General features: G+C 46.2%; 1 protein-coding gene across 1 annotated transcript in view; it reads left to right on the forward strand.

Annotated features, from left to right (window-relative positions):
* The window catches only part of INPP5D (inositol polyphosphate-5-phosphatase D), a 90,024-nt gene extending 67,055 nt beyond the window's left edge, over positions 1 to 22,969 (forward strand). The window contains exons 19-29 of the mRNA XM_065411400.1: positions 2,288 to 2,377; positions 2,530 to 2,643; positions 3,798 to 3,880; positions 4,880 to 4,967; positions 5,766 to 5,915; positions 7,269 to 7,362; positions 7,722 to 7,829; positions 8,386 to 8,658; positions 10,292 to 10,868; positions 22,246 to 22,623; positions 22,724 to 22,969. Coding sequence (XP_065267472.1) covers positions 2,288 to 2,377; positions 2,530 to 2,643; positions 3,798 to 3,880; positions 4,880 to 4,967; positions 5,766 to 5,915; positions 7,269 to 7,362; positions 7,722 to 7,829; positions 8,386 to 8,658; positions 10,292 to 10,868; positions 22,246 to 22,623; positions 22,724 to 22,969 — 2,201 coding nt within the window. The remainder of the gene's footprint in view (positions 1 to 2,287; positions 2,378 to 2,529; positions 2,644 to 3,797; positions 3,881 to 4,879; positions 4,968 to 5,765; positions 5,916 to 7,268; positions 7,363 to 7,721; positions 7,830 to 8,385; positions 8,659 to 10,291; positions 10,869 to 22,245; positions 22,624 to 22,723) is intronic.
* Positions 22,970 to 23,405: the final 436 nt, after the last annotated feature.

A 23,405-nucleotide genomic window follows, 5' to 3' on the forward strand; every position in this document is an offset into this window, starting at 1 on the left:
CTGCGTTGCTGCTGCCCATGCTGTGGCTGTCCTGTGGACAGCAGAGGAGTTCACTTTCCAATGCCATCAATCTTGGGAGACTCATGAAAGGTGCCAAAGTCATTAAAAACTAGTCCAGGCCAGTCCTGTGTCTACTGCCAGCATGTTGTATTTCCACTCAGTAGACCCAACTCCAGCATCCCCTGCACCAGCGCAGGAGTGTTCCTTACATCACTCTTGAATTTCTCCCTCAGCTGATGCTAACAGCAGGGTTAATGGGATTCCAAGAGAGCTACCTTTACCCTTTCTTGGCTAGAAAAGGTTCACTGTGGTATGGGGAGAAATGAAGGGCATCCCAGAAGAGCCCTTAAAACCCACTGGATATTGGGCACTGGAGTCTCATTGATCACACCCACATCCAACCATCTGAGTACAGTGCTAATATACCCTCCATGCAGGTGAGAAGACGGCGTGCTCAGAAATCTCATCTGACAAAGTGGGCTGGTGTGACCATGAGGGCAAATTATTCGCAGATAATTCAGTGTGTGGCTTTGGGAAATGAAGTTACTTTGGAAAAATTGGCATCTGGGCTCCTTGTGTTCCACCTACGGTATTTGCTGGATGTCAGTGTAACCTAAGAACATCAAGCCAACACCCCTCAGATACAGACAGGTATAGTACATCCAGTTCAGAATACCTTGCTGTGAATTGTTCTCTAATGGGGAATAACAGAGCTGTGTTCCTACACCATTTTCTTCCTCATTAGATTTGCTCTTCAGGTGTGCTGCTTATATTGCAAAGATGAACCAAGGATACTGTGACATACCAGGGTACAATCCAGACTAATGAGTAGCTGTGTCACTCCTGCCCTGCAACTTTGGGTGCCTTACAATGCCTTGATGAACTAGCTCTCACCTGGGCCACTCACAAACAGCTTTCCAGCATGCAAGCTATACCCTGAGTATCTGTGGGTAGCTGCAGCCTGCCAGCCACCCAGAGGTTACACTCTGGCCCTCACCAGCTTTGGTTATACTGCAGGTTATACCCAGCATACCCCCAGTCCCAGAATTCCCCCCAGAGATGTATGTCCTGTACTACACAATCCTCTCCTGGACAATACAAAATATTGTAAGTCCATTATTCCTTAAAGGGAATAATATGCCAGCTCATTATCTCAAATAGTTATTCAGACACTTCAATTTAAACACACTAGATTAGAGAAAACAGTAAAATAAGTCTATAAACTATGAAGAGAGATTTTAAGAGAGTAGAAGTAATGAAGCATAAAAGTCAGAAATGGTTACAAGAAAAATAAAGATAAAACATTTACTAATGCCTAACATAACAAACTATATCAGATTCAAGCAATGTTTCTCACCACATGCTTTCAGCAGTCTTACTGACCAAACCCTGTAGGTCCGGACCGCTCCCCTAGAGTCCAACGAATGCTTCCTTTGTCATGTCAGGTGCAGTGAATGCAATGGGCAGGAGGAGAGAGAGTGGTCCCTTGGGGTGTTTGCCCCTCCTTTTTATAGTTTCAGTCCCCCTCTTGAAAAACATTTCCAGCTGGGAACTAGGAGACAGAATCTATGTAGAAGGATATTCCCTGCTGGCTTTTTCTCACCTGTTTGAGCTTTCTTTTTTTCCATCCCCACTTGATGACTCTGTTTACTGCTTAAATGCAAATTAAGGCAAGCGCACATTCCTTTGTCTAGGAGAAACCTGTTTGCCAACCTCAGTTTGGGCAGGGCTGTGGAGTTTGGAACATGTGTTAATAACATCATGGAGGGAAATCATATAACACAAATTTAATCAGGACAATACTGACTAGCACTGCCCCACTTACTTCTGCCCTGCTGGTGGTGGTGGTGCTGCCTTCAGAGCTGGGCAGCTGGAGAGTGGCGGCTGCTGGCTGGGACATTCATGTTGTTTGCAATGCAGGACTTTTTTTTTAATCCCACTCCTGTCTCGCCCCCGCAATACCCACTCTATTTTTATCCTTCTCCCACTATTATGGCAGCAGGTGCTGCAGAACCTGCAGGATCCCAATTTCTTCATGCTCCCCAAGAGAACCTCTTGCGCCCCCCTCCACCCCCAGTTTGCACACCACTGGTTTACATAACTGTGTTTGATGCCTAGATTTCAAGATGAGGAGACTTAGAAATACCATAGATTAGAAGAGACAGTTACAACAGTTACACAATTATGTTTTTCTGGAAAGCTACTGAATGACGATTATATTACAGTCATCTCTTTGGATCAGAACAGAAACCCGTGGCATTAACTGCCTTTCTTCTCTCATTGGCAGGCTGCACCAGTGACATCATGACCAGTGACCACAGTCCTGTCTTTGCTACATTTGAAGTTGGGGTCACCTCACAGTTTGTCTCAAAGAATGGTTAGTAAGGGTAGGGCATGCAAGAAATATGTAGATTCATATAAATGTATTGCATACATTGAACAAGAAACCCGGCTCCGAGAGAGTCTTATTGAAAATGTGCAATCTTTAGTGTTCTTTTGGAACTGAATGGGCGTCCTTCCCTTTTCTAGATTCCAAGTACACAGAGTTCCAGGGGCAGATAGAATTCCTGAGCTGCTGTGCCACTCTGAAGACCAAGTCCCAGACCAAATTCTACATTGAGTTCTACTCCAGCTGCTTAGAAAGTAACGTTCTCCCTGTCTCCTCCTCTGTTCCTTACAAAGTTCTCTGCTTATTTTGATCAACTCCCTTCCTCTCACTTTGATCAAAATAAATGGGCAGTGTAGGTTATTTGTGTGACTGCAGAGAAGGTGCAAGGGATGTTACAGGTATGTTGTGATTTGTATGTCGCTCTATATTGTTACTGACAAAATCTGAGCAATGCAGCCATTTAGTTGTAATAATGTGTTATCGACAAGGATCTTCCTTGTGCCCTTTCTTCAGTCTTATTTGGAAATCTGCTCATCTCTTTTAACGAGAGAACTTTGGTGTTCTCGCTTGTCAGATAGGAAAATCTTTGCTTAGCGAACACTCTAATGATTACATTTCCAATCATGCTGCTGTAAGTAATTGTGTGCTTTCAAAATAAAGGGATTAAAATTTGTGCTACTCTCGGTAAAAAATAATTAATTAATTAATTGGTTCCTATGGTTTCAACAGAATAAATCAGAGGATCAAATGAAAGTGAAAGGAACTCCACTGAGATGATTCTGTGAATAGTTCTGCATTTCAGTGCTGAAAATTATATCCTGTATTCCACAGCTAAAGGGCTATAGTCTCAGCTGAGTATGTAATGTGAGACCACATGCCCATGCTGTGTTTGTTACGCTATTCCCCATCGCTGGGCCAGTCCTCTAAGTGGGACAGCATGCCTCTGCTGTACGCTTCATCACATTATCCTCATGTCAGAGAGCTGTGTCAAAGACAGTTCCAGAAAAGATTATTTTTTGGCTGCATCAAAATTTGCATAAATTTCTATGGAAACAGCGTATTGCCAGGCTTAAATTAGAATTTCAAAAGTGTGCTATCTTGAGTGGCGTGGGAAGAGCTGTCATGTTCTTACCCTCCTGTCCATGCCTGTACTGAGTCTTTTAATGCCAAGTTTGACTGTAAAATAAAATCACTTAACAATTACACAGTAAGGTCATTTGCAAATTTACCTCAAGGTCCAGCCCTCAAGCAACCCAGAGCTTTCAAAATCTTGTGCCCAAAGAGAAAAAATCAGAGCAGGTCCTTTTGGGATCCAGCATCTGAAGGCATTTTTGCTACTGAGTTCTTGCTGTGGGGGAGGTCTCTTTCTCGCCTGGCCAATGATCTCCTTTTGCATCACTCTTTGCAGGCTTTGTAAAGAGCCAGGAAGGGGAAAATGAGGATGGGAATGAAGGGGAACTGGTGGTGAAGTTCATTGAGGCCCTTCCTAAGGTAAGTGGAAAATATTTTTTCACACCCATTTCAGAGAAATCCTCTGACTGCATGTTTGATAAACAGCAACCAAACCTTTTGTTCATATAAAAATTGGCTTTAAGTGCTAGGCTCCATTTTGGAAAGCAGCATGAAGATTAATAGTTTCCATGTTTTCTTTGTCCTGCTAGTCAGTGGTTCTTCTTGGTATCCTTGAAAAAGACCCAGGCATTCAGATTGGGAAAATGCTTTATTCAGCGCAGGTTAAATGCCCCACTCTTCCAAGGTGGAACTCTTACCAACACAGGGAGGAAATGGCCTCTTAAAAAAAATAAGGTGCATATAGTAGAAAATATTTACCTGTTTCTAAACCAGAGGGCAAGCCTATGTTAAAAGGACTATGAACGGGCTAGCACTAGTATTCTGTGCTATTGTCAGAGACCCAAATTCAGTTATTGGGCTAGTCGCTGTTCTTCTACTCCCTGCACTGGCAGGGGCTGGAGAAGCTGCAGCAGTGGCACCCTTGGGCTGGGCAAGACTGAGCCTTTAACTACCCTTGTGGATAATCCAAGAGGAGAACTGTTGGGTTCGGAAAGGCTGGCCTGACCAGGTAGTTTGGGGAATGCTCTGCAGGGCCTTGCAGGGCAACCCCCATAAGCTTAAAGTAAGTGAACAGAGTGATAGCCACATAGTGTGGAGCAGATTGAAATTAGGCTCCAAATCACTTCCGCCTGGGGATTTTCAGTCAAAAGGAAGTACTGCAGTGGTGCTGTGTGTAAATGTCTGATGTGCAGCCTCCCAGCTGGGAATGGGAAGGAGGTATTTTAGAAATGGATTGTGTTCGATCTTACATCTTCAAACATCATTGAAGAGAGCTGGGTTGTGCATTAAATTGGCAGGAATCCTCAGGGTCCTGTCTGGTTGAGCCTTGCTCAGACTAGGCCCAGGTACAAAGGGAGAACTTTATTTCTGTGTGCTTTCCTCTCCACTGTATTGACCCCTGTGGGCTTGTCCTTGCAGCTGACTCCGATTATTTCAGACCCGGAGTACCTGCTGGACCAGCACATCCTGATCAGCATTAAGTCTTCAGACAGTGATGAATCGTATGGTAAGTGCCTACCTCTAACGCAGGGTATGAGTCAAGCTCTCCTTAGATTGTTCCAAATCACCGAAAGAGTGGGAGAGAACGGCAGTAATTATTACAGCCTGAAGGTGTAACGGTGCTCTGTATTCTGATGTAGAGTTTAATACACATGACATGCAGGCCGTGTGCAACATTCTGTGCTAATGTGGATTAAAAGAATCAGCACTATAGACATCATCTGTGCAAACTGGATCAGCCTGGAAATGAAGGGATTTAAAGGAAATGTGCCCTGCTGGGATTAGAGCCGAGCTCATTCTCTGTCATATTCAGTTTATCCAGGACTTGTAAATACTGCTTCACTTGCATATTCCGTATCTGATGGATAAGAGACCACTTTTTCCAGGGCCCGAGAGAAATTCACTATCAATGCTCAGCCAAATTCACTATCACATTCTGCTCAGCCAAAGGACTGCAGTCCTGACTTGGAGAGGGCCACTCTGTTGGCATCCGCTTAGTTCAGACGAGGGTCACAGACTGTTCTGAACAATAATGGAAGCTCAGAGAGCCAAAGTCATTAATGGTGTCTGAAGTATCCTGTACAAATCCTTATTGAGTACCTGAAAAAGGGAAGTGAATGCTCCTTACCCCCCTGAGTTTGCAGATATCACACAATCCATATTGTGATTTAAAGCAAAGATTCTCTTTTCAGTCACATTTGAAGGTCCCTTTATTCAGTTTGTACAGAGATAATAGATGACTGAAGTGACAGAGAGAGACAATGCTAGTCATTTCTCAGCTCCAGACTTCCTCCCTATCTTCTAGGTGAGGGCTGCATTGCCCTGAGAATAGAAGCTACAGAATCGCTAGTCCCCTTCTATACTGTGCTAACCCACCATGGTGAGAGAACAGGGGTCTTCCAAGGTGAAATCAAGTTACAGACATCGCAAGGAAAGCAGAGAGAGAAACTGTACGGTAAGAGCCTGGCCCTTAGAGGGCTCACTCCAGATTACTGCGATCTTATCCAGAAGGGCCTGATCTGATTCCTGTCAAAGAACTGGAGCTTATTTTAGCAGCATTTTTTAGTTCGTAACGGCAAATAGCTTTTGATGGTGGCCCTTGGGATCCAAAGATGATCAATCTCTTCCTGGGGACCGTACTTGAGCAATTCCAGAAAAACACAGCCGTCACATTCAGGTCCTCCTCTTTCTTCTGCATGTGAATTAACAGACTGAGGGAGCCCTCTACCTGTCTCTCACTAAGGCAGAGTTTGTTGAATTATATTACTGCTTTTCCACTTGTGATGGCTGTATAGCAGGGAGACAGATTTGCCTCTGGTCCAGACACCTGTAGGTACATGGAAAAGGGCACTAAGGACTCTCAAACTGCAGTTGCTCAACTAAAGGAAAATGAGCCTCCTTTTCTAGCTTGCTAGATATTGTTCTCTTAATCCCACGGCAGCACGCTTCAGAACACAAAAGTTACCATGTATTTTCGTTAGTAATAAAAACTGCACTTTGAATGTCTGTAGTGCAGCTCAACTGGACACCTGCCATGCCCAGAATGTGGCTACTGCAGTCTCTAAAGACGACAGAAAAATATTAAATTCCATTCCTAGGAATTAATTACCATTGCTCTCTGCTCAGGAGAAACTAACACGCAGACTCATGCTTTGAAATAACAAAGTAGGTATCAGCAGCCACAAAGGCTCAACCATTTATATTGTGTGACAATAGTAGTATGCTCAAGCCAACCATTGAAGAAAAGAGAGGCTGCTAAACATTCATCATCCTCAAATGCCTGCTGCTGTAGGATTTTACATTTTGAAAGCCCTTTACAAACATTGTTTAATTCTCCCAGCACCCCTCCGAGGTAGGACACATGTATGCACATACTTCATTTTACACATCAGGAGTCCTACTAAATTCACTGGAATTATCACTGTGAGTAAAATTATGCAGATACATAAGTGTGTCTAGGATCAAGGCCTTTGGTTGCAAGTGTTTTGGGGCAGGCACTTTTGTCTTCTACTTGTCAGTAAAGCACGATGTGCATTGATGGCGTTACAGTAATAATAGCTGCACTATTTAAAATCTAAGAAGATGTATGTCCTGGCTATCCGATCCTGATTGGATAAGACAGCACGACTTCCTTTTGGAAGACCTCCGTCCTTCCTTGTCCTGTCTATGCACTGACATTCTGATAGGCTAAGACATCTAGCTAGATACAGGCATTAATGCAGCATAGCTCAGAGCCCTGAGATTTGAAGTCATAAGCTGAGACTGTGACCCACTCATGTGCTCTTTCATGCCTCTTCTTTGCCTCCAGATTTTGTAAAGATTGAACGGGATGAGACTGCTGGGCAGAAACCAAAGGGCATCAGCAGCCTGGATCTCACCAAAGAGTGGGAGCAATCTATCAGGTAAAGAGCCAACAGATAATTCAGACCCCCAGAAGCGGTCAGCCTGCAGCTCAGAGCTGAGTGTAGGAGTGGCTCTCACTGGAGGTTGTGAGTGTATTACAAAACAGATCTGGTAGGAGCTGGAAAGCTGCTCCTGTACCCCGCTTACAACTACCAGTCTTCTCGGTTTTGCTGGTAACAGCTACAGAGTCAAGATCTCCCCCATTGTCTTTCCAAGTAAAGGAATGGGATGATGGTAGGCTTCTGTGCACAGGAGAGTGGAACCAAGAATAAACTGTCTGACAAGGCAGTACATGACAATGGATTCGTTAGGCTGTGGTCCTGTCCCTGTCCTAAAAAGGGCCCTTTCCCTCCAACAGAAAATCAAAATCTACTCACTTGATGGCTAAAGAAGCAGCAGCTGTTGCTCGCTTTCGGGGAAATGCTTCCTCTCCTCCAGACGCACAGGGCAAGGATGACATGTTACGGTAACCTCGCTACTTTAACTCTGCCGGCTTGGGCGTGGGAGCTGAACTCAGACTGGTGCCTTTCCCAGCGAGGCACCGGACGCTTCAGAGTGACTCCAAGGAAGGAGGTCTTACTGCTTCAGTTTATACATTTCACAGGACCCATTTTCTGTCTAGGCAGTTGGCTGCCTTCCCCTCCCAGTCCATAGAGATAGGCCAGATTTCTGTACTCTGAATGCAGTAGCATGGCACTAGCCTGCACACTGCTATGCAGCATTATGATCTGCTCATTGAACTACAGGGCCCAGAAGCCTTTGGGCTTTTTCACACTACTTCACACCACAGGAGCCTATTGGGGGGTGAGTTGAGGGGTGAGTGGTGACCCTGACCTGGCAGCCCCCTCTGCAAAGATCCTGAGGAGGGAGCAGCCAACAAGCCTCCCACATTATCTTTTCCTCCTAAAAAAAAAAAAGGGTCCCAGTCAGTGGGCATTAGGCTCTTTCCTTAGTAGCTGTCTGTTCATGAGAGCTTTTGGCAGGGAACTGTGTATTTTCCTCTGATCATTCCCTTTTTTCAGCAGCTCCACCCCCACGGACATCAGCAATCCCAACTATATGGGGGTGGTCTCTTTCTCTCAGCAACTCTCTGCACCCGGCCAGCTTAAGCAGAGCCCTTCATCAGACCAGCCATCTGCCTTCTGGACCTATGACCAGCAGCCTAAAGAGAACGTCCCTGTGATGGGACACCGGGAATCTACCTCCACGCCTTCCTCCCAGTCCCCCCTGTCTCCAAAACCATCCATTCAGCCTACGACAAACCGAAGTTCTGGCCCCAGGAGTCAAGAGCATGTGTGAGTCTTTGCCCCAGCAATGGTGCTCTGCTGGTCTCCCCCATTCCCCACCCCAGCACAGTCACGGTTTTGTTATCTGTGTGGTGGGCTGGAGGTGCAGTGAGTTACTCCATTGGCCCTTGACCTCTAGAGGCAGAAAGAGAAGGTGAGTGAGATGGGTGCTGGCTCTGCACATGCTAAGGGAAACTAGTGCGACAACTCCTCAGGCCTGTGCTACAGCCCAAAGTCAAAGCTCCGTGGGTAATTCCTTCCCAACCTCAATTGTGGGGAGAGGGGAAAGAAAGGGTGGAGAACTCCCCCTAGCCACCCAGAAGTGAAGGGGAGAGTGTAGGATAGCCCCCTCCCATCTGGCAGAAGGAGTGCACCCTCACGTTTGCATGCCATGCTTTCGGCTGCACTTCTGTGCAGCTCAGCAAATTCTAGTTTGTTTCAGAATTTAGTGCCCAGGTGTCGGAGTAATCACCAGCCTTGATGCAGAATTTAAATCCATCCATCATATATATCCCTTGTTTGCCAAGCTTCTCAGTGATTAGGTTATACCGCACCCATGTAACCCCCGTCCTCATTCCATTTCTTCTAATGGAGCCATTGTGATGGGTTTTTATCTGGGACTGGAGTGTAGTTTCCTAGTAAACCCCTTTGCCACTCTACAAAAATGGAGTTAACAGGAGCCTCCATCACAAGCACTGGCCCCCTCTTCTGCGGAAAACTCCTTATTGCTTCTTCCCTTGCCTTTCTCCACCGCTCCACTGCCCCACACAGAATGCCACTTCACACTGTCCAAGAAAGGCATCCGGAGCGAGGAATGGAGCTCATTCACAAGCTCCCTTGAACATGTGCCATTCATCCCCCATTCCACTCTGTCCAACAAGAGCAGAGTTGCCCTTTGAGTGTTCAAGCTGTCGTGTGATCACCTGGTGAAAGCCTCACCAGCGCAGCACCCACAGAACCTCACCCATCCCTTTCTACAGCAACTCTCAGTCAGGCGTGAGGTTTTTGTTAGTTTTAATTCAAGGGGTTGCAGGCTCCACTGAACACAAAGTAACCCTCTCACCCCTGCAATACACAGTTATTAGATACTGTGCAGCTGGGTGCTTCGAGGGATGCTTTATTCCTTCCCCTGAACCACCTGGCATTGGTACCAATAGGAGATTGGTTGTAATGGCCTAACTGTGACATTGGTGTGGTAGGAGTTCTTATGCTAACATTCTAGAGACCACCATTCCAATCCCCTCCGCCATAAGTGAAGAGATCTATTTATTCAATCAGATTGGTGCTCTTCTCAAAACCATCACAGCACTTGGCACAATTGGGCTCCGTTGCTAATCTCTGTTTAAAAAGAAACCAGGTTTTGTCAGGACTGAGCTCTGGGGGGAGTTTGCCCAGCACCATGCCTACCCATCCTCAGCTCTCCTATCAATAAAGCTTATACAAAGCAAAAAACCTGCACCATTCTGTTCTGTCCCCACTGGTTTGACTGGTATTCTGTTATCTCCCTGCACCTCCTTTTCCTCTCTGCACAGTCAGCGTCATTCTCTCATGGTCACTTTTCTATTCACTCTCCATTCTTTAAGTCACTCAGTGACCACTCCTAATTACACCTGTCATTTTCATATTGCCTTGCTGGTTGTAGGCCAGCTGACATGGGAAAAAGTGTGGCGGAGCCTTTGCTTCAAGAGGAAATTCAGCAGAAGCCCGAGATGTTTGACAACCCACTGTACGGTGCCATGAGCTCTAAGGGGAAGGTGGTATCCAAGAAGGAACAGGACTACACCCCAGTCTTGCGAAAGGAGCACCAAGTTATTCCGAATCATGGCGCCCTTCTCACTAAGCCGCAAGATGCCGACAGCAGCAAGTCTTCCAACAAGCAGCCATCCCCTCCTTTCCTGATCCCCACGCCCAGATTCCGGTCCTACACCTGCTCCAGCCAATCTGAGGAAAAGACTATAAGTGAAAAGGCTCAGGGCAAGCAGAAGCCCACTGCCTCCTTAGAAAACCCAGCACCACTGAAAAAACCAGTCAAGCCCTCAAGGTCTGAAGTTGGTCCAAGCAGTCAGGGACAGTTCAGCAAACCACCTCTTCCTACAAAGAGCCGGGCAGTACTAGACATGCAGACTACCAAGGGCCGAGACTACCGGGAGAGTTCAGACCTCCCTCATCAGGGAAAGCATCGAACCGAAGAGGGGACAGTTGGTAGGACAGCCACACCGGTACGTTGCTTGTGGGAGTTGGAGGGATGGAGGAGAAGGTGTATTAGTTTCACATGATGCTGTAATTACTTTCACACTGTTTGAACCAGGTATGCTGGGCAAAAACTTCAGATGCTTTAGTGCTCACCTAACTCAAATTGCTTTATTCTAGAAGATCAAAACTTGGCCTGTGTATGGTTCAAGGGTAAGTTTGCTTTGCCAGGTTAATAAAAAAGGGGTCAAGATACTGATCAGTTGAAAATGCTTACCAATCTAAGCAGTGCTGTTGTCCAGAAATACACATCAAGCTGCCATTGAAATAATAAATAAAGCTCCATCTAAGTGCATTTATTTAATTGGACCATCCTTTGAGTTTTGCCCTTTATTAAAATAAAAAGGGGACTTAGTGAAGTTTTTGTGTTAACAAGAGGGACTGGAAAGGCAAGTGGACAGATCACAGGAAGTGGGGAAGCGGATGAAGTGAGGGGGAGAAACATGGGTATGGGACAAGAAGGGGAACACAAGACATGAGTTATGTCTGCTCATGTCTCTGGTAAGTTATCCAGTATATAGAAGCAGCAGTAGATAAGCTGAGGGACTGGTGTCTTTTCTTGTCTCCACAGTGACTGCAACATGGCAGATGGCATCCTGGGAGGAACCCTAAAGGGAAGAAACAAGATTACCACTTTGTTCACATTACTATCTTCTGGTCTGGTGTTGAAAGGACTGGGGCGTTTTATTTTTGAGAGTGTCTCTTTCTCTTTATCATTATAAAAGTCTTCTAGCTGAGAAATTTAGCACAAATTGTTCAGATGAAGAAGAGACAGGACAACAATGACAAATGCAAGAGGACAAGGTTCCCAGTTAGCCTTCTGCAGTGTCACTTTGGTACTTAATCTAGGAGGCAAGGAGTTAAACACCTTAGGACTCTTTTGGAGAAGAGGAAGGACATAAGGACAAAGACCTGGGGTGGGTGGACGGAAAGAGCCCCCTGCACAAACAAACTAAAACCTTTATCTCGAGTTCCAAAATCCCAATCCTGAGTGACAGTTACTCCAAAGGAAGCATCTTGACAGTGATACAGCTCCCAGAGTAGGTCACCCCAATGGAGCAAGGAGTCAGGGGAGGCTTGAAAGAGTTTGAACAATGGACGTTTAAGAGTGTCACATCGTATAGGGTTTCAGCCTTGTCTCTTGTGGGAACCCCAAGCTGTGTACAGGCATCCACCGGATACAGGCATCCATGGAGAGTATGGGGATTTGTTCCCTGGCACTGCAGCTCATTTTTAGCAACTAGTGCTGTTCCTCCTTCACAAAAGCATCTCGGGCAAGAGTGAAAGGGCAGAACTACACGCAGGAATGGGAGTGGTAGATTGGGCCCATGTATGGTCTATAAATGTAGACCTGAGGGAAAATCAGTCAATCCAGCCATTTTATTTTTGTTTTTATGGGAGTCACTCTACTTTAAAGGACATTTGGCTGGTTGGTTTAGTAGCATCCTATTAGATTCATGCTGACCTTATTGTATTTTTGATCATTGCCTGAGAACTAATCATGTTAACATATTTGTAATTTCTATATCCATGTTAAGTACTAGTGCAGTGGTTTACAGTGACTCTGGGCCTATTTGTGACTTGATCCTTGCTACTGTTCCCTGTTCATTACTAAAAAAATAAAAATTAGACTAATTTCTAACCATCCCTTATTACCTGTCTTGTTTACTTCATATTAGTTCAGTTCTGTACAACTCACTAAATGAAAATAGTCCCTGCCCAGAGTCACTTATTTTGAGACACTAGAAAAGATCAAATGCACCAGGAAGGCCAGAAAGGAATAACGTGGAAGATTTGATATTGTTGATTTGTTATCCTCTCCTCCACAAAGCATCTGCATTAGGGTGATTTCCCCCAGTAGCAATGCAGCTGTACTTGTGTACATAGGACTCAGGTTTGTATCCACCTTTTTGCAGAACAGGTTTTATGACTGTGGTAAAAATGCTTGAACCCAATCTACATTCATGCTTAATTGGTGGTAATGGCACTTGCTGAAAGATAGGTCTGGATTTTCCTGGAGCAGCCCAGGCCTAACACAGATTTGGGGAGGTGGATGCAGGAGAGCGGTCCATGCATACAAAATTCTTCCCAGGACTGATTTCTCTACAGTGGGTATGTTTTCTGTGAAGCACCTGCTCCCCTACACTCACTAATTTTTTTAACCCTCCTCTTTGTTTATTTAACAGGGTCTTCCCTGTAGAAACCTAGAACTTTGTTGGAGGATTCAATGGACAAGGCATTTTTTTTCTTTAGGGAGCGTTTCACTTCTCCATTTCAGACTCCAGGGAATTCATACAGCTCCTGGCACTGCCTCGGAATTACCCTGCTTGAAGTGGTGATTTTATTGTCTAATATGAAGAGTGAAAATCATTTTCCTATTGAAAACCAAGGTGCATCAGTGTATGTGGGGGGATGGGGACTTCTGCTAGATGTTCTACAAAAAGCTTTTACCCATTGATAATGAGCAGTGAGCCAACAGACAAAGCTTTGTACACAGTGTCAGTGTTTTCCCAGTGAGACCCCACGCTGGAGCCTAAAAAAGTCACTTCACATATTAAAGAAAATGAAATACTGAGATAGAGCAAAACTAGCCTCTCCATGTGGAGATACCCTTACAAGCAGCACAGCGTCTGGCTACTTTCAATGCTGGAATTTGGTACCAATGAAAAAGTTTGCATATGCTGCCTCTATAGATGAAAATGGGTGGGACCAACTCAGTACCTGAATCTGGAATGGCAGGTCAAACCTCCAATGAGGCATATAACCAAAGACAGGGTGAGGCTGTGCACCAAGCCTGAGGGAGAAAACTGTCTCCGCTAATCACTGGCTCCTGGAGTTAGATAAGGGACATCAGCAAGGTTCTGTAGGGAGTCCCATCTACTTTTCCACCTTGGCTGGAATGATGGCAGCTGCAGTATAGTTGTGTGGGCAAGGGAGTGTTAGAGCCAGGGGAAATGGATCTTCAGAGCTCCACAGGAGAGATGGTAGAAATATGGGAAAGGTAAACTACCAGTGAGGAGCAGCTCCTGGCAGGAAGAGGAGACATTCTACTTTTATCTTTGTGACAAGGTCAGCTGCTCTTAGGATACAGCCTCAATAAACTAACTGGGACTCTTTCCAAGTACTCATCCTATATCTAAGAAGGAAATAGATATGAATTTCACACACCCTAGTACTGTGGTTGTTCTTTTCATGGCTTCTCTCCCCATCTTGCCTAGAGCCCTGAAGATGTCCTTCATTGCTTCCATCCCGCTATCTTTCTGAACTAAATAGGACTCCAGAAGTTGGTCCACAAAAGCTGCTCATTTTTAAGAGGGGTCACTATTGACCAAGCTGAGTTACTCTCTCCCAGCCAAAAATGCTGCTTTTGCCATACTCTGCTGTTATCCCAGTTATTTTCCCATTAAATTGTTGTATATATTGTGAGTGAAGGGAGCAAGTTGTTGAAAAAACAACTGATTTCCCACAAATATATTCCCCTAACTTCAGTCTAAACAGTTCTCTTATTTTCTAGTCCTCAAAATTAGCTACATTCCCTTACTGTGCTAATTTCCATGGAGCTCCAGCTGTCAGAAATGCTTCAAGTTTTCAGCTACAGTATGTGATATTATGGAATACCATAATTTGTTGAAAGCCTGGTTCTTGGCCAAGACTAAAGTCTCCAAAACAAGTTTACCTGACCTCCCCAGTATAGAATGAGAGTTGGTAGGTGCAAGAGCTATTGCCAATATTACAGTAAGGCAGTATTGTTCCCTTCATGTAAGAGCAATGTTGTACAAAAATGTTTAGAAGAAAGAGTTGAGTCTTGGAAGAAAAAAGAAACCAAGGGAGTCTTAAGGACTATAAAAAAGCAGGTAGACAATGTCCACATACTAACCTTGCTGGTTAGAACCCAGATGACCTGATGCTAAGCGTTGGTCTTGACTCTGCCACTTGATTCACTAATGACATAATGCAAGTCAGTTAACCTCTGGGCTTTACAATGCAAGGTTAATACCTAGCTTTCTAAAACACTTTGAGATGTTTGCACAAAAGGTGTATTTTCTGGGGGCTCAGATATTTGTGTGTGACAAGATGTAGAATTGCAGGGATATCTAACTAGCCAAGCTGACCAAGGACTATCTGCAAATCTCTTCATGTTGGACAAAGGACTTGAGGCTACCATGCGTGGTGATGCAAGTCTTAGATGATTATTGTGGCTAGGATGTTTATGAAGGATGGACAGGCAAAGTGCATGATGCCAAATTTAAAAAAAAAAAAAATTTGCCCCTCTATCTGCTCCTGAGAAGTCCACATTACCACCCCTCAATATTAATATTCAAAGGGTCTTCATCCCTACTGTGAGTCTCAAAGAATCTGCACAGCCACTGCTTCCCTAGGTCATGAAACCAAACTACAGAATCAGCAGGTGCAGCATGGTGGATTGTGCATTTGGATGTTTTATATCGCAAGGTAAAGGGGGCGTCCCAGCCTGCAGTAACACTGCCATCTACAATGTGGTCTACTACCTGCCAGTTGTGTTCTGTATAACATTTGTCACAGCCAGGGTCAGATATTTAATAAACTGTACAAGGGAGGACACAGGCTTTGCTGCATACTATGTGCAGCTGAATGAGCAGTGAAATGCAGCTGGGACAGTATCACATTATGCCCGCTGGTCACATCTGCAACCCCAATGATGGTGTGATCACCTATGCATTCCTGCTAGCGATTTTGGATGTGGACATGTTACATGAGTGCTAGGGTTCCAAACAGGTGCTGAGCATGCCACATTTCTCCAGTGTAGAGAAAGTGTGAGATGCAGAGGCACAAGATGTTATTTTCTATATATGTAAGCAATTACCAGCTTATTATTCATACCAGTTGTTCGGTATATGAAAAAATCTCATTATCCATTTCCTCTGTTGCCTATGTTACGTTTTTTTCATATACGGCTGTTAACAGAACCGTTTTAGAACAGGTTCTGTTAAGGATATTGAACTGATTGGTAGCATTACATTATGTGAAGTCAAAACTTTCCCACTGTACAGAGGCATTTTGGTATAGTCCAACCCTGGATGGCAGACGAAGTATTTAGGTCCAACTGTAATTAACCATATTTTTCCACCATGTACATCATGCTGAAACAGAACACAAAATGAATCCTAAGTACAAAATTGCTGTGAACCTTTGCTCTCAGTTTATTGCCATTATCTTGTTTTATTAATTTTATTTACAGCTCATCTTTGTGCCAGCTCCCACGGGCAGCAAAACAAAAGCTGTGAGTTACACTCAGTTCAGGAGTTGGTTCACCCACGCAGAATTATCTGCTGATTTAGAATGTGATGTGCATGAATCTGTTCTTAATTACTGCTGTGCTTATTTCCTTCTCAGTTTAGCTTAATTTGATTTCAGCTACTAAAGATGAACAAAAGCTAGTTTTGCCCAAAGAAACTCAATTGCTGCAATCAAAAGAACACGCTATAGGCAACGGCTCAAGCTGGATTCTAATGTGGTGCTGACTGATGCTGTAGCAAAAGGTGTATTTAGTGAACTGTAGTCAAGGCTCCATTCTCAATAACCCCTTACTGCAGAAGACACCACCAGAGCTGTATAAATGTGCTTGCCAAGTCTAGATTTCAAAAATATCAAGATTTTATTCAAGTTATGGAATTTTGCTAAATGCGTAGGTGATTATTATTATGACTGCAGTGGTACCTGGAGACCCTAACCAAGGTCTGGGCTCTACTTTGCTAGACACTGCACATATACAGAGTAAAGGTTAATCTCCTGCATCATAAGATGGCAGCCTGTTGTTACCGACCCATTCAAAGTCATGTGAGATGGTAGCCATTTTGGGAATGAGGGCTGTGCTTCAGGAGCAGGGAGGAAATGGGAGGAAAGCGAGAGAAGATGTGGCCAGGAAAGAGAAGGGCAGAAGAAACGTATGGAGGGGAGTCTAAAATTATGTCTACTCTACATGCCGTGGGAGTGAGTCCCAGCTTGTGTAGACATACTCAATGAGAGCTGGTGCAAAGATAAATAGGAGTATATCTGTGGTGGCATGGGAAGCGGAGGCACAGTTTAGCCCTGCTAAGTACAAACCCACCTGGACGTACATATGTGCCACCGCTGGCACTACTTGTGCTACCGCAGCTGCACTATTTATACTTGTACTTGTTGAATTAGCGCGAGTATGTGTACACAAGCTGGGATTCACACCCCTAGCTAGCAGTGTAGAGGCAGCCTAAGTGAAGTGAGAGGCACTCCAGCAGAATGGAGAAGAGTGAGAGGGGTCCCCAACAGAGAGAGCAAAAGGATGAACAAGAGATGGAGGCTCAAGTTGAAATGGGAGAAGCTGGGTGGGAGAAGGTGGTGGATACAGTGCTAGCTTAGACGGAAGGCAGAAAGATAAGATAACCTAAGGAAGCAGGGGGCAGAAGTGCCAATGCATGTAGTTTCTGAGGAAGGGGAAACCTCCCCTATAATAAACCTGTTCAAGGATACACTGCAATGAGTGGGCAAAGCTTTTCCTTCTGCAGGCCACTGAGGCACAGCTTATGCCCAGAAACACGAGCTGCTCCCTCTTGCCTTAGCCTGCAGAGCTGCATGTGTTGTTATAGAATATATGATTATACAGTCCTTTTAAAAGTCACCTGTGGTGCATGCCTCCTCCTGTGGCTACAAGTTCCACAGGCTGACTTGACACTGAGAACATATTTAGATACCCAGTTTTTGCTGTCTGGCTATTAGATTGTAAGCAATTAGATGCAGGGACAGTTGTCATTTGGAATTTGATTGCGCTTTTAGAGGGGGCATTATGCCTCAGGTAGTACATCGGGGTGGCAGGTTTATGACTTTGTAAAGTATAATCTCTCCCTGAGCTTCCTGGAGTATAGGAGAGGTGCGTGGATGGCAACATCTTTTAAATTAGGTTAGGCTGCTGTAGATAGGCATGACCCACCTGGGGTGATGTGCAACCCAGGTACACAAAGGGAGCAGTCCCTGCACTTTTCTGAACACAGGCACTGTGGCTGGCCTAGAGCAGTACTGCATGGAGGATCTTTGCAGTACCTGTCCCCTCCCACTGTGAACATGCCCAAAGGGCAGGTAGTCTGGCCCATTGTCTTGTTCAGCGCTGTACCTATTCTTAGCACTTGACAAATAGTGCCCCCCCACAGTCACTCCTCTCCTCCACCTCCCTGCATGAGGGGGCCATGGCCCTCTGTTCCAGCGCCCCGGGTCTGTCTCCTCCCCCTGGCAGTTTGCTGTGGAGTTAGGCAGCCTCTGAGAACTACAATGGGATGGGCCCTGCACATGAGTCAGGCGGCCGAATGCCTATCTTCCCCCTGACCCTATTCCTGGATTGCTCTGGGGCTCAGGCAGGAGATATGTGACCCCTAGAGGGAGGCAGCAGTGTGCATGGCCAGAGGCCAAAACATAGGTGCTTGGGAACTTTTACAGCAGAAATTTAAGCACCAAGTGAGTTTAGGCACTACACGGTTGGCAGCAGCCAAGTGGGGGTTTTGTGGATTGCAGTGGAACCTAGATCAGGGGTTAGGCACTTAAGTACCTTGGTGGATCCAGGCCAGGCTCAGGGAATCTTGAGAGACACTCATTTAACCTTTCCTTTTTGGAGCATTCAGCACATAACCCTTCAGCTAGTGTACTGATTTTCAGTAATTATTTGCATGAACTTGTTTCATATGCATTAATCATCTTGCTTAAAAATAAAATGTGAAGGCATGCAAATTACTGAGAGAGTCACAGCAAACAAACTGGGGCACACGCTCCATGACACACATGCACCAGTTATTTATTTCATCCAAACCCCATTAAAGTGTCATGTACTTCTTGGCTTTGCGAAAAAACAACAAAGCCTTTGTTTTGTTCTTGGGGAACCTATTTATGTACACTCTGAATCATGCTTGTTGAAATGTTTGTTTTTTCCCCCCCTACCACCTATTAAAAATTAGAAGTACCAGTAGTTGCTCCAAATGCCTCTGTGCCCTCTCATCACTCACAGATTGCCTGCTGGACAGAATAAGTTTTGTTAATTGTTTCAAATATCGTTATTTTGAGTTTACTTGAATTCCCAACTTTATAAAGCCTGATTCATGCACAGAAGGAATGAAAGCTGAGCAATCTCAAGAAGAATAGGCCAAATTTTTTAAAGACTGGGTGACCAAATTTGGAGCCTAAAGAAGGGACCTGATTTTCAGAAGAGCTGAGCATTCAGTAGTCCCTGTTGAAGTCAATTACTTCAGAGGGAGCTGTTCAGTGCTTTTAAATAGTTCACTTTTTTAGGATCCTAAATCTTCACACGTGCTTAACTTGAGGTACTCACATATTGGAAAATCTTGGTCACATTGTGGAATTGCAGTTGTAGGGTCTCTGTTCTCTCAGAGGAGTGGGGGGCCATTATTATAGCACACACTAGCCCTAATCATGGACCAGGAGTCCACTGGGCCAAGTGCTGTACAAACACAGAACAAAAGGATAGTCCCTACCCCAGAGAGACATACATGGGAGTACAAAGAAACAATGAGACGATAATAGTCAGCATGATAGGCACACCAGCCCCCTAACTGCTCTCAGTCTTCCCACGGTTTCCAAGGATATGGAAGGGAAAAGTGTGAGCTACCACCAGCCTCCTCTATGATCCTGTTGAATGGCAGATAATCCTGTTACTTTCTGTCTATACAGCCCTGTGTTGTGGTTTGTCTGTGGCTTCCTGCCATAAACATGCAGTGTCTGGCAGTGGGCAGTGTTGTGATAATTGGGCCTATAATTTTACCCTATTTGTGAGTGCAATTGTGAAGTATATGAAAGATCATAAAATGTTACAATACTTCCTATTTACATTTATTATTATAAGTCAAGTTGCTTTCAGTAATGAACATTACGAACAGGTGCAAGAGAACCAGATAGAGAGATTAAGTTAGTCCAAAAAAAAAAGGCCACATTAATATAATTCAAGGACTATGTTGAAATAATGCCTGGTAAAAACAGAAGATGGGGAATCAGAAATTAATGAACCAAAATTGGTGTGATGGATATTAGGCCTGACTGGTGGACAAAATAATGAGAGGATGGGCTATTCCATCCACCATTTCCTTTGTGAGTCCTTAAAGAGAAAGACTGGGGGTGGGAACTACAGAACAGACAGAATCATAGAATATCAGGGTTAGAAGGGACCTCAGGAGGTCATCTAGTCCAACCTGCTACTCAAAGCAGGACCAATCCCCAGACAGATTTTTGCCCCAGATCCCTAAATGGCCCCCTCAAGGATTGAGCTCATAACCCTGGGTTTAGCAGGCCAATGCTCAAACCACTGAGCTATCCCTCCCCCGAAAGGCTACTGGAGTGAGCTTCACCATTGCTTGGGACCCTGAGCCGCCTTCATCCTAATCCTGAGAGAGCATGACAAGACCGGACCAGAGAGACCTGGCCACCTGTGATGAAATGGGACCAGACTTTAATAACAACATTTCCAACTCATCCCAATTAACTTCTTTTCCCCAAAAAGGCAGTTATTACTATGTTTGAAATAATCTAAGAGACTGTCAAACAAGGGTGTTTTCCTTTTAAAAACTCTCTCCAGCTGAAGGGAAATGGAGCAAGAAATGTTAAAATGGAAACCTTACTTAATGCTTCACATTTAAAATGCTTTAACTGTTTTTCTTTCTTTTCTGTATCTTTAATAAACATTTTAAAAGATTTTTGATGGTGTATTTGACATGGTACAAAACAGGCTGAGGTCTCTGTATACCAAACCCGACCTTGTTTAATGTTGGACAGGAACTGGATTATGTTAATATCTGTGCCCAACAGAAGCCACTCCAGCATAGAGAGATGACCCATGCCATCTCCTCTGTACTTCATTCTAGCTTCTTTTCCATCAGAGCTCTTTATTGCATGACAGTTGTTAATTTTTTTTTTTTTAAGTAGCTTCTTTCTCCTCCAACATCAGCTATCCACTCTCACCTAGCCAGGTCCATACTAGAAAGGCTTTGCCAGTATACCTATAGCTGCAAACCCTCCCAGTGGAGATGCAGTTTATAGCAGCAAAAAAGTGCTTTTGGTTGGAGAGCTGATACTGGTTCCCCCAGCGAAATGAGTTAGTCGAACGATATAACTATGCCTGCACTATGAGGATCACTAAAGCTATGTCTACACCAGAGGTTCTCAAACTGTGGTGCGTGGACCAGCTCCATTTAGGTGGTCCACAGATATTTCCTTCTAAGGTGCACGCCTGGGCGGCCGCACACAGGAGAATAAAGGGCCACCCACCTAATTAGTGGAGCCACGCAGGTGTGATGTGAGTCCACTAATTCGGTGCCTAGACCCTAGAGAAGACGCACATGTAAGGTGAGGTGGTGGCCCTGGCCAGAATGGGGGTAGCTGGGAGGGGGCAGTGGTGTGAAAAGAGGGGGTGGGGGGAATTTGGGACATGGAGGGCTGCGGTGGCCAGAGAAAGAGGCAACTTTCCCCAGCTCCAGGACTGCAACTGCCAGGGAGAGATGGCCCTCCTTCCCAGCCTCAGCTCTGTGACTACCAGGGCAAAGGAGAGACCCCCTTTCTCCCCAGCCCCAGCTCTGTGACTACCAGGGCAAAGGAGAGACCCCCCTCCTTCCCAGCCTCAGCTCTGTGACTACCAGGGTGTTGCAGGCACAGAGGCCCGAGGACAGCAACAGCGGGGTTCGTTGCCCGGCGTGCTTCGCGCCAATAAACATACCGGGGTGGAGAAACAATCAAAGTTTATTTGAGATCTCAAAGTGGTGCAAGGAGACAGACAAGTCTCAAATCAAGCACACCAGTAAAAAACAGTTTCTCTCCTCATATACTTTTCACAACTAAGCCCCCCCTCTCTCCCCCTCTACCACCCCGCCCACCACTCCCCCTCCCCTCTCTACCGAAGGCATGTTTATACATTTAAGCCGTTAAATCATTCTAGGGCTATAAATCTGGCTTGTTAGTAACATTCCTCTAAACAGTTATTTGGTTCTGTTTACCCTTAGTTTATTACCCCTTCTCCAGCTAAAAACATGCAAACCTCATCATTATTGCTTGGTACCTGGGTATGAGCAAGGTCATAATTGGTAACTGGCTATTTACACATTCCAATTCCTGTCCTTGGCTCTTGAGGTCGATTAGAGTTAAACATGGAAGGACAGAGTTTAAACATGGAAGAACTTTGGTTCATATATATAGGCCTAATGATGTCAACAAGGGCGAAGGAGAGACCCCCTTTCTTCCCAGCCCCAGCTCGGGGGCTGCCGTGGCAACGGCAGGGAGGCACATCCATCACATTAGAAAGGCAAGACTACTGATATTAAAATATAAGTTGTGTGCTTTTATTTGTAGAACACCAATTCCCCCCTCCACCCGGCCCCACCACCACCCATCACCCCCCGGCCTCTCCAGCCGAGAGGCTACACGGGCAGAGGGTGCACCACGGACCCGGCCGCCTTCTCTCCACTGCCACACCCCGACAGCAGGAGGCGGCGAGGCCGGGCCCAGGGTGCGCCCGGAGGGCCTGGTCTGCCCCGCAGGCGCTGCACCGGGCTGAAGGGGTCGGTTGGGCCTGTGTCCAGCCCCACAGGGAGCAGGCGGGGCGGCTCCGTAACGGGCGAAGTCTCTATGCAGGTCAAACGCCGTCCCCGTTTCTCTGCTGCTTTCCGCGCCACCCCCAAGATGGCAGCGACCTTCCTCTCTTTGTGCCACCTTCAAGATGGCGGGCCGGTGAGAGACCGTCTATCGGTACCGCCTCTAAAATGGCGGCTCGGGGAGGCCCCCGCACTCACTATTTTGTGCCGAGGTGACCAGCTTGTTCGCCGGATAGCGATTGCGACTCGCCCGCGGCGAGTCCAGTGAAGGCGCCGCCCGTGCTGGCAGAGCCTGCGGTGTCCGCCAGGGCCCTGACTGGAGGCGGCTGCTGTCCGGGTCGGGCAGCCCGGCGGCGGCGGAGGCAGCTGACAACGGCTTTATTGTGCGACGCGGAGCGCTCAGGCCCCCCGGTGATGTGCGGCTCGGGAGAATGGCGCCGGTGGGGAGCGGCCGAGCGGGACTGTGGCTGTGGCCAGGCTAGGGAGTGGTGGTGAGAGGCCCCCGCCTGTCGGAACCATCCGGGGAGCCGGGCCCTGCCGCTCCCGGCCCGTCCCTAGGCCCCTCCCGAGTCTGTCACTGTCCTCTCCGCTCGCCCTGCTGCCAGGTGCCCTCTGCCCCGCCTAGGCTGTGCGCCCCGCTCCCCCCAACCTGTCCCCAGGTGCCCCATCTCCCAGCCCTGCTGGTAGCTGACCACTTTCCCCCCCACCCCCGGCTCTGCCCTCTGCTGCCCCGCTCAGACTGTGCGCCCCGCCCTGCTGCCAGCTGCCCCCTCCCTCCCCCAGTCCGTGTGTCCTGCCCTTACTCAACCCCTGCAGTCTGCATTTCCCTTCCCTGCCCGAGTGTGTCTGTGCCCCTGCCCGAGTGTATTCCCTGTTCCCTCCCCACTACAGTGCCCCTGGTCCCGTCTGCGTCTCTCT

This window comes from Emys orbicularis, chromosome 9 (genome assembly GCF_028017835.1).
Source record: "Emys orbicularis isolate rEmyOrb1 chromosome 9, rEmyOrb1.hap1, whole genome shotgun sequence".
Classification (NCBI taxonomy): domain Eukaryota; kingdom Metazoa; phylum Chordata; order Testudines; family Emydidae; genus Emys; species Emys orbicularis.